Raw genomic sequence first — 16522 nt, forward strand, 5'->3', positions numbered from 1 at the left:
TTCAGTGTAGATTTTGTTATTAATATTTTGATATTAAGTTATTTATGAAGCTATTTGTTACCCCACAGCAGACCTTTGGACTAATGAAAGGAGTATATGCACCCTCTATTGCTAGGGAATCTAACATTTCATTGCGCTCATAACCCTCATATCACGTTACCAACATAAGAGTAACATAGTTCTTTAATGCTAGAGTATTGAGAAGTTGAAAGCATTCCCAGACTAACTTTGATTGGAATGAAGAGTTTGCCAAAGATTTTAGAGCTGCTTGGGTGTCTAAAAGAATGTATATTTTGGTACATCAGGTATAACTGCGTAGACGGTTTTTACCACTGCGATGACTTTCCGAAATTTCGGTCCTATAATTTCTGCACGGCCATCTTCGATTTTGGACCCATCAGTACTATAAAAATTTGACCCCTGTTTAAAGGTAATTTCGTTATTTCTCCAAGTTCCTCGGTCACTGACACCCACTTCCTTTAAGAAATGGAGAAAGCTAGTCTTATATTCATCTTATCAAAGACCTTAAGACACGGATAATTTCAGATTTCATCCAGAATCTTTATGTGCCTTACTAAATTGCCCTCTTTAATATTACATAGATAAGGGAGCCTTATTAAGAAGTAGAAAATTTACCATCTTGTATTATTAATCAAAAAATAATGATTAAAGGCTAAAATGATTATAGCCACACTATATAAATTTAATTTTAAATTGAGTACAAAAACTCTATATGGTCAAAATATCACCACTACTATTAAAATGAGCATTTACGACTTTACGAAAATTTGTGTTTCTAAAGTATCTATCGTTGCTACTAATTATATGATTTTAGACAGAAAAAAAAATTTAATGAGATGATCTTAAAAAATATACTTCACTTATAAACATATTAATGCTTGCAAATTTCTAGTTAATAGATCCAAAATTCATTTGGATCTTGAGACTCAGTTAATTTCTTTCACTCTGCAAAGAGAATCACTAATAATTACATGTTAATTTGCGTTCAGAAAACCAATAGGGACAGCTTTGACGAAACACTCACCTGTAGTAATTAAGATTCCATATCATTGTAAAAGATAATTTAGCTGATTTGATCAAAAATTCTACAGCCCATTTAGCACAAAATAGGCATAAAAGGATTTATATACAACAAAGTCAAGACTTAAGAAATAGCCACATTGTAAAACATTTAATAATCAGGGAACCGGAATATCAGAGATTATAAACAAATATCTTCTAAAACATAAGCTACAAAGTAGATTGTTCATCACAACGAATGTAATGGTAGTTCTCTACTCAACATAATTTTTAATTGTAAAAATATATATCATATATATAAATACTTGAGTGAAGAAGTTTTCAGTATTATAATAATTAATATAGGGATTACATATAAGATCAAGTTCATCTGTTCAAGTTGGACTAGAAGTGTATTTGTTTGCAGATTTTTATGATGAATACAACGATTTAAAATTTATATAATACATATATGTTACCATGTTAATTTATTTTTTGTCTTTTTATAAAAATAAATTATAAATTTTAGAATTTTATAAATCATCTTTCCTTAAATACTAATATATTATTATTTTTTTATCATAGTGTTAATACTTCTTGTAATGCTGCACAGCACTTTGGCCGATTCTGGAGTAAATATATCAAATCATTTATAGATTCAATATTATATAATTTACAACTTTCTTTAAATAGACACCTGCACGTGCTTTAGCTAAACGAACTGGAGCCACACAATTCGAAGAGGAAATATACGAAACGAGTCCCGACTCTAATGAACACAAGCACCATCTTAAAAAACGTTCGTCAGATGAGGATGTAGACTATGAAGTCTACCAAGGTGTAGTTGGTCGACCTGGTATAGATTTCCCCATATATCCACGGATACCAAAAACTTCATTTAGTTGTAGATCATTCGGAAATGGATATTTTGCTGATATGGAAACTGATTGTCAGGTAAATAAGAGATTTATACAACAATTTCTTTTATTGTTCGGATAGGTGAAAATGTAATATGCATTTATATCATTATTTTTAGGTCTTTCACATATGTGAAGAAGGCCGCAAGATATCTTTCCTATGCCCGAACGGAACGATATTTCAGCAAAGTGAACTCATTTGTGATTGGTGGTTTAAAGTCAATTGTTTGGGTTCATCTGGTTTTTATGCTGAAAGCTCCGAAATTTTGAATAAGCAGAAAGTCCAACGTCTACGCCCATCGGTACCTGTGCAAGGCTTTAATATCGTGGGCGGCGGTTTAAATATAAAACCAAATATAGGTAACAGTGTTGGACTTGCAAGACCACGTAATAAATCAGAACGTCGTATTGACTCCAATGAAGAACCATCTGTAGAAACTATCGATTTTGATGATATTTCTGCCGAAAAACCAAAAGTCTTAACAAATATCGATAACAATAACAACGAACATGAAGCACAAGAGACTGCCGAAAGCGGTTCACTTATAGGCGCCAATAGACGCAACAATTTCAATTACGATAAAGGTAATACCGATCCCAGTACTAATAAAATTAAGCAAAACAGTCGTGCCAATACGACACCAAACAATAGCAAACGTTCTAACAATGAACGGGGAGCACAAACTAAAAATAATTGGAATCCACCAAATGGTGAGCCCAGCGAACGCGCACGTAATGGTCAACGTGGTAAACAACGCTACAGAGAGGACAAAACACCAATTACAGCTTCCGTAGAACTTAATGGTAGCGGTGAAAAAACCACCGTATTACGTGTACAAAAACCATTGCAAGTTGTACCATTCGATATAAGCGGCAGATCCAATGGCAAAAGTAGTATTAGTGCGGAGCCAGCTGACCAAACTGATTACTATCAAACACAATCTACACGCACTATAGAAAAGTCGAAGAGTACTACACCATCACATTCAATTGGCACTTACTCCACAGCTAGACGTTTAGATTCCACAAAAACAACTGCATTCTATACACCAACAGTGCCATCGGTTTCCAAGCCAAAGACTACAGAAGGCAAAAGTTATTACGTGAAGGGTAAAGGTGGTGTAAACAATCCAGCTACTACACCAAACACAAATCGTTTTAACAGTGCGACTGGTACGAGTTTGGTACTTGAATCAAGCACTACCCGCAAACCTACTACATTTGTTGCTGAAACTGAAAGCACTATTTCAACTACTTTCAAACCAATCGTCATAGGCATGCGTCATAACTATGATACTCCAGCTGAAATTCAAAGATTTAGCTTACAATCAGGTAATCTATTGGCCTCACAGAAAGACAAAAAAAATTTTGAGTTTACAACTACAACAGCTGCACCTACAGGACCTACATACTTGCCTAAGAGCGCTGCATCACCAACAGGTAACGATGATGCAGGTGGCGATTCGGTACTATTTGCACCCATTCCTGCAGTAGGTGATACGATTTCACGCAATGTTAACGAAATGATTAAAACAATTAATTTAATAAAAGATGAATTTGATGATGTCTCGCAAAATAAATATCAAGGCGAAGTACGTGCTGGACTTGAAATTCCGCCATCGTCCGGTCCAGATGCATTATTCTCGCTTGCTAAATACTTTGCTGCTGAACAAAATGGTTCATCTGCAAACGCTTTACCCGCTGATGTTAAAGAGAGTAAAACTAAAGCGTTAGGAAATGTAAATGTGGGTTCAGCAAGATCAGCTACAGGCTTGAAACCTTCTGATACTACTGCTTTATTAACCACACCTGCCACAGATAAAGTAAATGTCAAATCTGATGATATAGCGGCAGGGTTACTAAGAGAGAAAACTGTAACACAATACAGTAATCTTTTCGGCCTTAAAGACGCAAAAGGCAAACAACAAGAAGACACTGAAGTCAGCAAAACCGAAACCACTACCAGTTCACACTCACAATTCGACAACACAAAAACCAGTCTTTTTCCACAAATTGGAAGCACTGATGCTACCATACGCCAACTAGCTGAAAAAGCCGACTCACGTAAAATAGCGCAAGTGTTTTCAAATGCACTTAATACTTATTTAGAAGACCCCAAGACATTCCGCGCACAATTGGCATCAGTACGACCAACAGAGCCGTCCGCGCATAAACCCAACTTCGAAATTGTAACAGTAACAGATCCCTCATTATTTAAGTCAGGTACAGGCGCTTCATACTTACCCACTAAACCTACACCAGCTATTGAAAGTACAACTAAACGAGGCAACATCGCGGCGGAAATAAATACAAACTTTTATTACTCCACACGATTTGCTGATTTTACTAGCACTACCGAGATTCAGGATGCCACCACTTATAAGCCAAGAACCGCTGGTTCAACACATAAGCATAGTCTACAATTCTCCGGTGAATTGTTGCCACCTGGTGCTGATTCCGCAGAAGGTGACGCCGATGAGTTCTTACAACGTGAGCAAACGCAATCATTTGTGAAATCACGAAACAACTTAAACTTATCAAGCCAAGAGACTAAACACAAAGGTGACAAACATAATGCATTTAAACCAACTGAACATCCTTGGCAGCAAGTATCTCAAGCAGAGTTTCTTGATCCATTAACTATTAACGATGGTTTAATGAAAGGAGCTAAAACAACCACATCAAGTCCATTCACATATTTGCCCAAGGAGACAACTACACAATTTAGTACAACTTCTGAAGGAAAACTGCAAGTACTATCCTCGTCTTCACATCGTTTCAATGGTCAACGCAATAGCATACAACAGGGCAATGTGGATAGCGCTAAACATAGCAATACTGTCCAACATTCAACTACCACAGATTCTTGGCAAGAAATCTTCAACAACTACGACATACCACGCGAAACTCTGCCTTCAAGCAGCGGTTTACAACGAATTGCTAATAAATTATTTGGTGGACTTAACGAATCTGAGGCCCTACATCTCAAAAATGTAATGCAACAAGCAGAACATAATCGTCAAGTACTCAGTTTATTACTTTTACTTATACAAACCTGCGATGATCATAATGGCAAAGCTTTGGAACGATCTCGTAAACAACTTCTTAGTGCGCTAATAGATATGGATGGAAAGATAAAATATAACAAAAATCAAAATGGCAGCTATAAGGTATTGTCATCAGCTGTCAGTGGAACTACAACACGTGTTCCGGTGACCACTTACAGACGGGGCAGTGATGATATTTTCACACAAACTACTACATACTCCCCTACAAGCACCACTACAGACTTGTCAACAACAACAATTTCTTCTACTTCATCAAGCAGTAGCCTAGAAGAGACAACGAAATTCGAAATACGCGTTGAAGATCCTGAAGAGGAGTACACTACGCCCTCTTCAGGTACAGTGAACAGGAACTCTACATCGGATAAGAGAGCGCTTGAATTACTTAAGTCATTATACTCCTTAGCTTCAAAATTCACAAGTAGACGATAAAAAATAGTTATGGGACTAAACCAAAATACTCAATTCCTATTAGCAAAGATGGAACACGAAAATAAAAGGAACACAATAAATTAAAAAAAAAACTGGAAAAAAGAAGAAGAGAAAAATAAATGCAGTTAAGGTTTGAGGTATTTTTGCTTATATGCTGAGGCTAACTACGCTGAATGTTGAAGATGTGTTTTCTAGCAGTCAAAATTAAGTGTAAATTTTTATCGTTCAGACTTTATATTTAACTTTATTTAAAATTAAGATTTATATTTAAATTACATAAATATTTGAACTTATTTTTTTTTATTATAAAAAACTCAAATTATTTGAACTGCTAAACCTTTCTCCGGTTCTTTGATTCCCGGCGACTATTATTTTAGTGTATCCATCTTTTAAAACTGTTCTTATAAACAATTTTTTATTTTAATTTAATTTTTTATTTTGCTTTTATTGTATTATTATATTTAGATTTTAATATTAAGCTTAAACTATTTTTATTTTCAAATGCTATTGCAAATTTTTATCAGATCGTAATTTATTTAAAATGAAAAAAAAATATTCGAAAACACTATTTAATTTGCATAATACTCAATTTTTTTTTATTTTTATAAGCTTAAATATTCAAAATATTTTAATGTATTTATCTGTCACTATTTAACTTGAATGCTGCCTTGTTTTTATGTAAATATTTATTTTTAATTATTTTGTAAATTTATGTTTTGTAAATTGATTATTATACAATAAAAAATAAATAAAAATAAAAAAAATAAAACAAAATAATTTTTAATACAATTTCTTATTGTTCCTAAAAGCAGGCAATATTTTTAATCAGATGGCAAATAGGTTTTTCCAAAAAATATGCTACATGCTTAAAACGCTGACATATTATGAAGGAAAACGAACTAGAAGTTTCTCGCTGGTATCCTTATAACATAAAACGTCTTACACTATGTTCAGACAGACAAATTTCATGTAGGTCCATGAGTCATCTGGCTGCGCTCTATCAACGCTGAACATCGGCAGTTTGGTTCATGGATCGAAATTAAAAGGCTCTTGACAGACATTTTGTGGAAAAACTTCGTCTCCACCCTATGCTCTTACTCACAGCGGTGTCTTTACCCAATATATTATAGATAAATACATTGTAAATACACCAAGGAAATAATAATAATAATACACTGCCGGACTTTAACGGTGCCCTCCTGTGGTCCATACGTTCAAATGTTGCATCATTTTTGAGTTGTATTTGTAGAACCAAGCTTTATCACCTGTTACAATTTCGTTAAAAATGCAGGACACCATTTTAAAATTTTTAAAAAAAATATTGAGCAAAACACAAATGCCTCTCTTTTTCAACTTCAATTAGTATTTGAAAAATCCATCGCGCTAATTAATTTACATCGCGATTACTTAAAATATACAAAAATGCCACGACACTTAAACCCAGTTTATTAGCAATCATTTCTTGAGTCACTCTTAGATTGTCATCAATCTTAGACTTCATTAAAGCGACACTAATATCACAAATCGAAGATTTTAGATGAAGTTCGTTGAAGTACCCCGTATAAACATTTGCGACTTGGAAACTCCGAAACATCTTTGAGATGATTATAATCGATGGATCATTTTCTCCATATTATATTTAGTACTTATTAAATATTACTACATTGAAAGAATTAATTACAAATAATACGAGGGCAGTTTGATAAATCAGTGATTTTTTGTATAAAACAAATTTTTTTCGGCAAATAAACATTTTATTGTTCTACATAATCACCTTTTAACTCGATACATTTAGTCCAGCGTGTTTTTAATTTTCTTATTCCCTCCAAATAATAGGTTCTCTCAAAGCTCTCAAAATACGTGTTTGTTTTGGTAATGACTTCTTCATTCGACTCAAATCTCTTACCGCCCAGCCATTTCTTTAGGTTTCTTTAGGAAACAGAAAATAGTCGCAGGTGGCTAAATCTGGAGAATATACTGGATGGGGTAGCAGTTCGTACCCCAATTCGTGGATTTTGGCCATCGTGACGTTATCAGCACACGAAATTCACTTTTTTCCATTTTCGTAAAAATTCACGAGGTTGTCTGCTTTGAACGGCTATCAAACATCAACTGAACGATGTAGCTTGCTCAATATTAGAAAGTTGCCCACTGGTAGATTTCAGTTGACGGCAGCACTGTTGCATTTGGAATAACTGCGCGGGAAATTCAGAAAGTCACTGACTTATCAAACCGCCCACTTAAATTCCGTAAAGAATTGCAAGCAGATTTCTTACTACGATAGCGACTATTCATCATTAAGTTTATGTGATTTTCCTGCTTCCATTTTAAATGCTAACTATAAATCTTCAAAGGAAATATTGTAATATCAGAATTCGAATCTGGCTCAAAGATTCAAATACATTAGTAAACAATGGACATGGCAGGGACCACTTTGAGTCGAAATTTTTCTATCTTTCTTTTGGCAAGCTGTGAAATTACATTTACTTATAAACTTATCTAAATGATTGGTTACACTTCAGTATTTCTTTATCGGAGTGAGTACTCGTTCCGCAAAATGAATACTGTAAGTCCATAAAGGTTTTAAAATAGTTTTTTTTTTGAAGTTTTTTATTTATTTTGAACATAAAGTGCAGAGTTTGAATTAAACAACCACTCTAACTTTTTAGCTATAATTTTTGTTACATTTATATGATTATCTGCAGGATAAAGTCTATAACAAAATATTTGCTTCAATATTTTGAAATGTCCTATTGCCAACAAGCCCAATTATCCTTTTGAAGTGATAAGGTGGTTTAGGTTGACTTGGTGGATTTGTCTTTTGCTGCTTAATGTTCAAGAAAATCATTTTTATAAAACAAAACATTTTATAAAAAGTTTTTTTAAACATTTTGTAAAATATATCAAGGCTTGAAACGCCATTAATATGACCTTGAAATGTCTTCGTTAACATACTCTTACACCTATATTTATTGATCAATAAATATTTAAATATTTTAAAAATTAAGATGTATTTGTCTTTAGTTTATTATATAAAACAATGAAAAATTAACATTTTATTTTCATTTTTGACTTGGTTTTGTAAAGATTTAAGCAATAGCCAATCAAGCATAGGATTTCAAGGTTCCAATCAAATTTAATACCCGAAGGATATAATCTAACCTTAATTAAAATAAACGAAAAAAGACATCATTATTTTTATGATAGAAAAGTAGTACATTATCTATGAATTTGTATATGTGCAATTGTCAAATAAATTTTTGCACTTGTTAAGTTAAATCCAATTATTTCCAAGTTTGTTTCTGCGATCTTCAAACAAAAGAACAATAAAGTTTTTAATCGCAAACCAATAAATCTCAAAGCTTTGCTAACGAGGCGCCTAAGATGCGCTCGCCAAGCATTGAGGTGCAGAATTTGAATTCTAAGCCTCAAGAACCGCGATGATATCGCCAAGAAACATAAATTTTGAATATGAGAAACAATGCACTCTGATAATACTGCTACAATGTGGCATAGTTCATTTTGGAGGAGCACACATCAAAAATTCTGTATTGGTCAATCTTGCCACAATAGACCGCCGCATGAGTGGAATTGATGAAGAAGCTTTTATGTCACTTGGGTTATATCATTTTTTGATATAAAAACCAAAACTTTTGAGTAAAATGCAGCAGTTGATATTAAGCACTTCGGTTGAACGTATTTACTGTGCGTTAAGTGTACGCGGGAGGTTACAAAAGTTCTGAATCACATAAAGTCTTGAAAGTGGTGCTAATTAAAGTTGTGAAAAGTATAATAACTATGAAAGTGGTCAAAGAAGTTTTTATTTTATTAGGTATGTTTGTAATTTCGCACCAAAAATATATATACGAATTACGTGGTATATTGTAAATCTTATGTAGAATATATAATTTTTTAATATTTATAATAACTGTCATTTATAATTGTTAAGCATAAATCGGATACAATATAATTCATACATAAGTTTTAAGTTGGTATTATGAAATTCTAATAAAAATTAGACAATTATTTAAAGGAATAAAATTAAAATTAAGGTATCGCACAAACTTACCTTATTTATTTGAGTACTTAGGATTCTGCAAGTAAAAAAATTGAAATAATTAAATAAATTTTTTGAAAAAGTTCAACACATTAAATAAAAAAATCCACATTAAGTGTATAAAATTTACAATTTTGTGTATTTTATAAATGACATATGCCTTATTAGATGAATACGTTATTTTAGATAAACATAATTCGGGATGGTTCATATAAATATTGTATAGAATCAAATTTGAAGGTATTTCAAGGAATCCACTGAGGAAGTTATAATATTTCTTATAAAAAAATCTTCAATGGAATAAGCGAATCCAGTTATTGCATCAGACGAATACAGTAAATAATAATTGATAAATAAACTATGTTCAAAAAAGTTCTTGGTGGAAATACCTGGAAAAATGCGTTTTCGAAATTAAACTATAAGATCTTATGCACTGGAATAAACTTGCATAAACAAAAGGAACTTTCTCTAATGGAAATACTCTAATGGAAAAGTTAAGCTACAAAATCAAGGTTCTGTAACCAACACTGATGCATAAACGAAAGAATTTTATATACGGGTATCTCATATCAAATAAAGAAATAGAACTCTGTAACGAAGGTTTCATACTACAATTTATAGAAGTATTTAAAATTAAAGAAATATTCTAAGTTCATAAAGGGAGCGCAAGGGATCTATACATAGTAAAGCAAGTTCCACGACATAATAATTATACTACTGGGTACATCTAATACTGGGTACAAGTACATATTAGATAAATACAGAGAAAAGAATAATATCATGATCATAGAAAATACTGTATACGATTTTCAACATTGTCAGTATGTTAATTAAAAATAATTATTAAACTCACATAAATGAAACCAACTATTTATAATCTCCTATTTGTTCCATTTAAAATGTAAAATTTTGTATTGCATCATAATTTTCTAAAGTAACAAATTCTAAATTAAAAAAATATGTCTGCGCAATACATGTCTGCCTTACAAAATTAAATTCATTTCGATACAAAGTTAACTCTTTCACTTCATTCACGCATGTTATCCGTAGAGAACTTAGTTGAAATATACTTACATATATTAAAATAAACAAAAATCAAAGTATCAAATAACAGTAACCAGAAGCGAAAAATAAAAAAAGAGATAAAGATAGATAAAAATAGATAACAATAGATAAAAAATAGATAAACACTGAAAATAAAAATTGGAATTAAGTGCTAAATGTACGGAATAAAATTGAGAAGATATTTATGTAGGTAATCACTCTGTACACATTTTCAGGGTAAATAGAATAACTATTTTACTGGTTAAAAGCAAATTTTCGAGTAGTTTTATAAGAGTACATCCAATAATCAATACTCTTTAATCGCAATGGAATACAGCATTCTGAGAGTCAGGATTAATGTATCTATATGCTAATTGGATGTCGAAGGTACTATATATAATTTTAAAGATATGATTGTTTTGGAACAAGTTTGCAGTAATATTCTTTGAAGCTTAAAAGTACTTTCATCTGTACTTTCATCAATATTCTATCACTTTTAATTTTAAAAGTTAATTTTAAATTATAGTTATAGATATATCAATAAAAAAATATATGTCAATATAAAACACTTTCAATATTCTCTAGAACAGACATCACATTTTTATAAGAACTTCAAAACTAGAACAATGTTTGATACTTCTTTCAGAGAATGTTAACAACATATACACATTGTTGAATATGAAAGAGAAGCTATGAATATAACGAGGGTTGGCGAGCAAAACTAGTAATGGGCAGACCACTATAGTCTTTTAAAAAAACAGAGCTTTGCGAATCAATAGCAGTTATAGCAGGATAAAAGCAGCCAAAAGATTTAAATGTTGGATCTTAAATCATTTAGAGACCATATAAAAATGGACTTTATAGGCTATATGACTATGAAACAGGTGCCGTTAAGTCAATAGTATTCGATTATCACTATATCTTAATATTATAGTATCTAATTTCTAACAGCTCAGATTGTGTATTTTCCTTACATTTAATGTGATTACGAATGTGATCACATTTATGTTATTATGAATTATGTTATTAATACTCGTAATTTAATTAATTTTTAACTGATTAAAAGGATTTTTTTTTATTTGAAAGCCAAAATATTGAGGATTAAAACAAATTTAAGAAATGCGTAAAATTTAATTTTAGATTGAAGATTGAGATATATATATATATATATATATATATGAGCTATAAGAGGATATTGGAGACTTACTTAGCAATTGATATCAATTCAATTTACCAGAGTAATTCATAAGTAGTACAAACACTTCTAATATATGACTTAAATACTTCAGTAAATCAATTTTTCGATTTCGTTATAATTTATTAAGCTAGCCTAAATGCATAGAAGCAATATGGCAGTTACATTTAACAGCTATTCACGTATTGTCACTTTCTATCCATAAGTATATTTATCATATTCAGTTTACTAAGTACTTTTTCTCATTTCAATATTTGGCTTATGTACATAATTGTATTAACTAAGAACTTTTTATTAAAGACATCATCTTCGCAAAAAAATTTTGATAGAATATACGTATGCGAGCTAACAGACTGGAATGCATTTTCATGCTTCAGCAACTCAAGCTCTACTGGCATTTTATGTAAACTTCCTCTTTAATCCAAACTACATAGAGGTAGTATGTACCAAGTTTTCTTCTACATAATCTTCCTAAAATGCAGAAGATATTTATATAGAAAAATTCATTTGCCGTGAATTTTTGTATATTTATGTGGTATGCAGCCACGACTTCTCTTTTAATATTTATGGCCCAGACCATACACAGTTATCATATTGAAAAATATCAAAGACTTATTTCACGAAGCCGTAATAATTAAAAATTTTAAATTACAAAAAATCATTTCAGTTTAAAGATGCAATTGTTTCATGGCAATAATCTGCCAGTGTAAAAGTGTACTTGACCTTAAATTTCTTGCAAAGGCTAAGGGCTTCAAAGTAGTTTAAGTTCAAATGTATTGACTGTTTTTCAAATTGGCAATATCAATATTATTATGCTTATAATAACATAATATGCATAATATGCATATTATTATATAATAATAAAATAACAATTTTTTTATAAACGAGAAATGGTTGGTCAGTTACAGTAGAATAAAACATGCTTATATTATCTTTAAAAAATTTTTGTTTCCAATTATAAAAATAAAAACATTTGAGAATCTACTGTATCTGTTAAGAAGGTAACCCAATAAAACTCAAACGTTTACGTAGATGAAGTAAGTAGATCTTTAGGATACATCCCAAAGGATGATCATCAAAAATTCGTATTGTTAATTTTTTAAATCTCTACTGTTTTGCCGTAGTAGTAAATAAATGTAAATAAAAAAAAATATTTGGGAATAGGCCTATTAGGATAATAACGTTTTTTGAACTGGTTAAAAGTACTCATATAGAAATTATCTCTTAATAATTTATATTATTAATTTTATGTAACATAATAATTATTATTATATTATAATTATATTATATTTTTGTTATTATATTATATTACTACGTGATCCCGCGAACTTCATGCCGCATAACAGTCAATGAATATTATATTAAATTGCAGGTAAACTAAATTAAGAAATTTTTTAACGTAATAAAATGAATACAAAAAATTTATTATGTTCAATAGTTTCAATAGTTAGGATATTAATATACAATCAATTATTTCAATGATCTGTCAGCAAGAAGCTGGGTTGCACTCCAATTGATTCTCTTCACTAAAGTACCTTGTGATATACGATATTTTTTTTTTATCAGGCGCAAGAACAAATAAAGCGCTTAAAAACAAAAAGAAAATCAGTATCACTCAAACTGTTATACTGTCAACAGTTTGAAACAGAATTTATAAATTTATTATTTATGTTAAAATAAGTGCATTTTTCCAATATTTTATAATATATGTATTCTGCTATTCGGATAATGGCAAAATATATCAAAGATAATTAAAAATCGGTTCGGCCGTTCTTAAGTTATAAGTGGTCTAACTAACACGACTTTCTTTAATGTATATTGATTAAATTAATATTATTATATTATATTATTAGTTTTTATATTTGTTACTGCGCTTAGGTCGTTTATTTAACACATAAATTTATGAAAATATTTTTTTTTAATAAAATAAAAAATCACACTTTTTAAATTGTGTTAAATATTTAGTTATATTTTAATTTTTATACAAAATTATTTATATTACGGATATTTTGATCCACTTCGTAGACCATCTTCAGTGTACAGCAATATTAAAAAAATAAATAACATATATAAAAACTAATTGAATATAATTAACATAATAATAATTTATAAATATAGGAGTGTGTATAGTGTTTAGTTTAAGGAATGCTATTTTTCAATACCTTCAATGTAGAGTATCTAGTATAAGTTTAATACTGTATTAAGCAAATTTTGCAAATTTTTGCGTAGCATTAGATTAAAATTAATGAGATTATTAATAGTAAGAACAAAAGTGATTTTATACTGCTAAGGTCGTGTGCGAGTTGGAGTAAATTGAGGTAAAGTAAATTGAAATTTTCTAGGGATTTTTTGTACTGCACTTAAGTAAATATGTATATATTTATTTATTGCACTTATTTATTATTTTTGATTAAAATTGTTCAAATTTATTTATTTATTTTTTAAATATCTAATTTACTTAAATTTTATCTACTTTATCCTACTCGAAATTCTGGTAAATACCAACATTTGCTGCCATACCGACATAATTTACTATTTCCCTCAATTACTCGTCAATTTACTCGAACTCGCACACGGCCTAAATAATTTATTCTAAATACAAACCATTTTGACATTTTTAATGGCTTTAATGCATACTTTTAGGTGCCATAAAAATATAACTACTACCTGAATGAGATTTAATTAATTACTCCTTAAAGTAGACTAAATTTTTATATTGTAAACCTATAATTAAACTACTAGATTAGAGTTTTAATCGCGATACAAACTCAAATCTACTCTTAATCTCATGTAAACAAATTGTTATATATATTTTATTTTATTCATATTGATTATTATTTAAATGTTCTATGTACACTGCGAAAGAAATTAATTAACCTCAGCTAATACTTTTTTATTAATATAAATCCGGTGTCGCTTTAATTTTTTAATTAATTTTCACAAATAATTTTATTTTAGGCATTCTACATCTATGTCACTATTGTTTGGTAAGTAAAATAATTTTAAATACATCAACAAATTTGTTTAAATTATTCATTTTATTAACTTTTATTTACGTTTTATGTTTTTTATATTTACGTTTTTTATGTTCATGTTTTGAGCAGTGTTTAATTACATTAATCAGTAATATTATAGTGGAATTGAAACTGAATCTTAAGATTTTGTTACAGAAGTGAGAAAAGATGCTATTTAAAAGCTGTCAAATTAATAATTTGGGATAATGTGTTTTCATCTGAGTTTCTTACTTTTTCAAAATTACTGTTAATCACTAAAAATTTAATTTTAGAATCGTTGAAAACAATTAATTTCAATTACTTCACTAACAAAACCATTTATTTCAATTACTTCACTAGCAATTTTTACCATTTTATGGTTAATGTTAATGGTTTCTATTAAAATACATTTCATATAATTTATTATAAATATTTCCTGAGGTTTTTTCTTATTCATATCAACTATAATTTGGTTTTAATTATTTTTTGATTATATTTTTATGTTTAAAATATTAGTGTAAATATTGTATAAAAAGGTTTTCAAAAAGTAGTAAACTATAACAACAAAAATTCATTTTTATATTATTTTAATCTAATGAATTTCTAGCTGACCATATAGCTGTTTTGAGTATGGAGTTGTGTTGGAAATAATTCTTGTATTTAATTATTCTTATATAACTTTTTTTAAGACTGCAAGTACCAGGAATCGAACTCGTGTCCTGCCAAATTTGAAGCTAAGAGTCAGCGCCCCTTAACCAACTGACCCAAAGCTGTACTTGACTTTTATGTTCCTCCATTTTTCTGGAGTTTTGTTAATTTGCTGTGAAAGTTTTATCAACAAATTCACTTGCTGTGTTGTATTAGAACAATATTATAAACCAGCTGTAATTAATTGAATTAATTAATTATATTTTTATATGTAATTGTTAAGTTTCAATACTATTCTGTTTGTAAAGGCATTGTTTGTTGTGTAATTTATATATTCTTTCTCATGTATAGAACATAAATCTAGGAACATAATACTGAAAAAGTCATGCTAATGTTTTTCCACGACTCACACGGGCGAAACTGGTTATTTTTAGGACTAAAGTGACTGTTATATTTAATAGAAACTGGTATATTTCATTATGAGGTTTTCGAAAAGTAGTAAACTACAATAACATAAATTCATTTTTATATTATTTTAATTAATTGAATTTTTATAAAATGCAGTATTATTATATTCACAATATATAATTCTCAGTACATTCGCAATGTAAACATTTCAGCTGCGGTTTCAGCTATATCAAGTTGGAAAGACCACAACATTGGGCAACTCGAAATTTCGAAATCAAAATACATGAGATATGATATATATTGAAACATAATATGAGGAAGACACATTATATTACAATTTTATTAGTGTATTTTAAGTTAAACTTTGTTTCCCCGTAAACTCACAAGCTGACTCAATTTGCCATCGGTCACATAAAATATCCAAGCAGCTTATTATCTATTCTTTATATAATAATTTAAACCTACATATTGATTTTTCTTTCACTCTCAATTTTATAATTTGCATTGAACACAACAACAACTTTGCTCATGACGAGCCCATGACACTCTGCATAACGTGGCCTTAAGCATTTTGAAGGCACCATGAAAAATTAAAAACATTATCTACTGTATATTTGTTTAAAAAACATGATTTCTAAAATTTCAACTTGTCAATTTTGACCTGTCAAAATTTTGAAAATATTTTCTTATAAGTAAACTATCATTAAAAAAATTAGTAGATTAATAAATTAATTTTTCTTGAT

At 29.7% G+C, this 16522-nt stretch overlaps 1 protein-coding gene across 1 annotated transcript; it reads left to right on the forward strand.

Annotated features, from left to right (window-relative positions):
• Positions 1-1599: 1599 nt before the first annotated feature.
• On the forward strand, positions 1600-5658 carry LOC119684418 (probable serine/threonine-protein kinase nek3). The gene is made up of 3 exons (XM_038098460.1): positions 1600-1652; positions 1714-1974; positions 2057-5658. Exons 1-3 carry the CDS (start codon positions 1623-1625, stop codon positions 5432-5434), a joined length of 3669 nt encoding a protein of 1222 aa, XP_037954388.1. The 5' UTR covers positions 1600-1622; the 3' UTR covers positions 5435-5658.
• The last annotated feature ends 10864 nt before the right edge of the window (positions 5659-16522 follow it).

Source organism: Teleopsis dalmanni, chromosome 2, assembly GCF_002237135.1.
Source record: "Teleopsis dalmanni isolate 2A chromosome 2, ASM223713v2, whole genome shotgun sequence".
NCBI classification, from domain to species: Eukaryota; Metazoa; Arthropoda; class Insecta; order Diptera; family Diopsidae; genus Teleopsis; species Teleopsis dalmanni.

Excerpts from the sequence above, each read along its gene's own strand:
- LOC119684418 (XM_038098460.1), top strand. The coding sequence starts at position 1,623 with ATGCTGCACAGCACTTTGGCCGATTCTGGA. Across the intron at positions 1,653-1,713 it reads GCACTTTGGCCGATTCTGGA|ACACCTGCACGTGCTTTAGC; the intron begins GTAAATATATCA and ends TTCTTTAAATAG. Across the intron at positions 1,975-2,056 it reads ATATGGAAACTGATTGTCAG|GTCTTTCACATATGTGAAGA; the intron begins GTAAATAAGAGA and ends CATTATTTTTAG.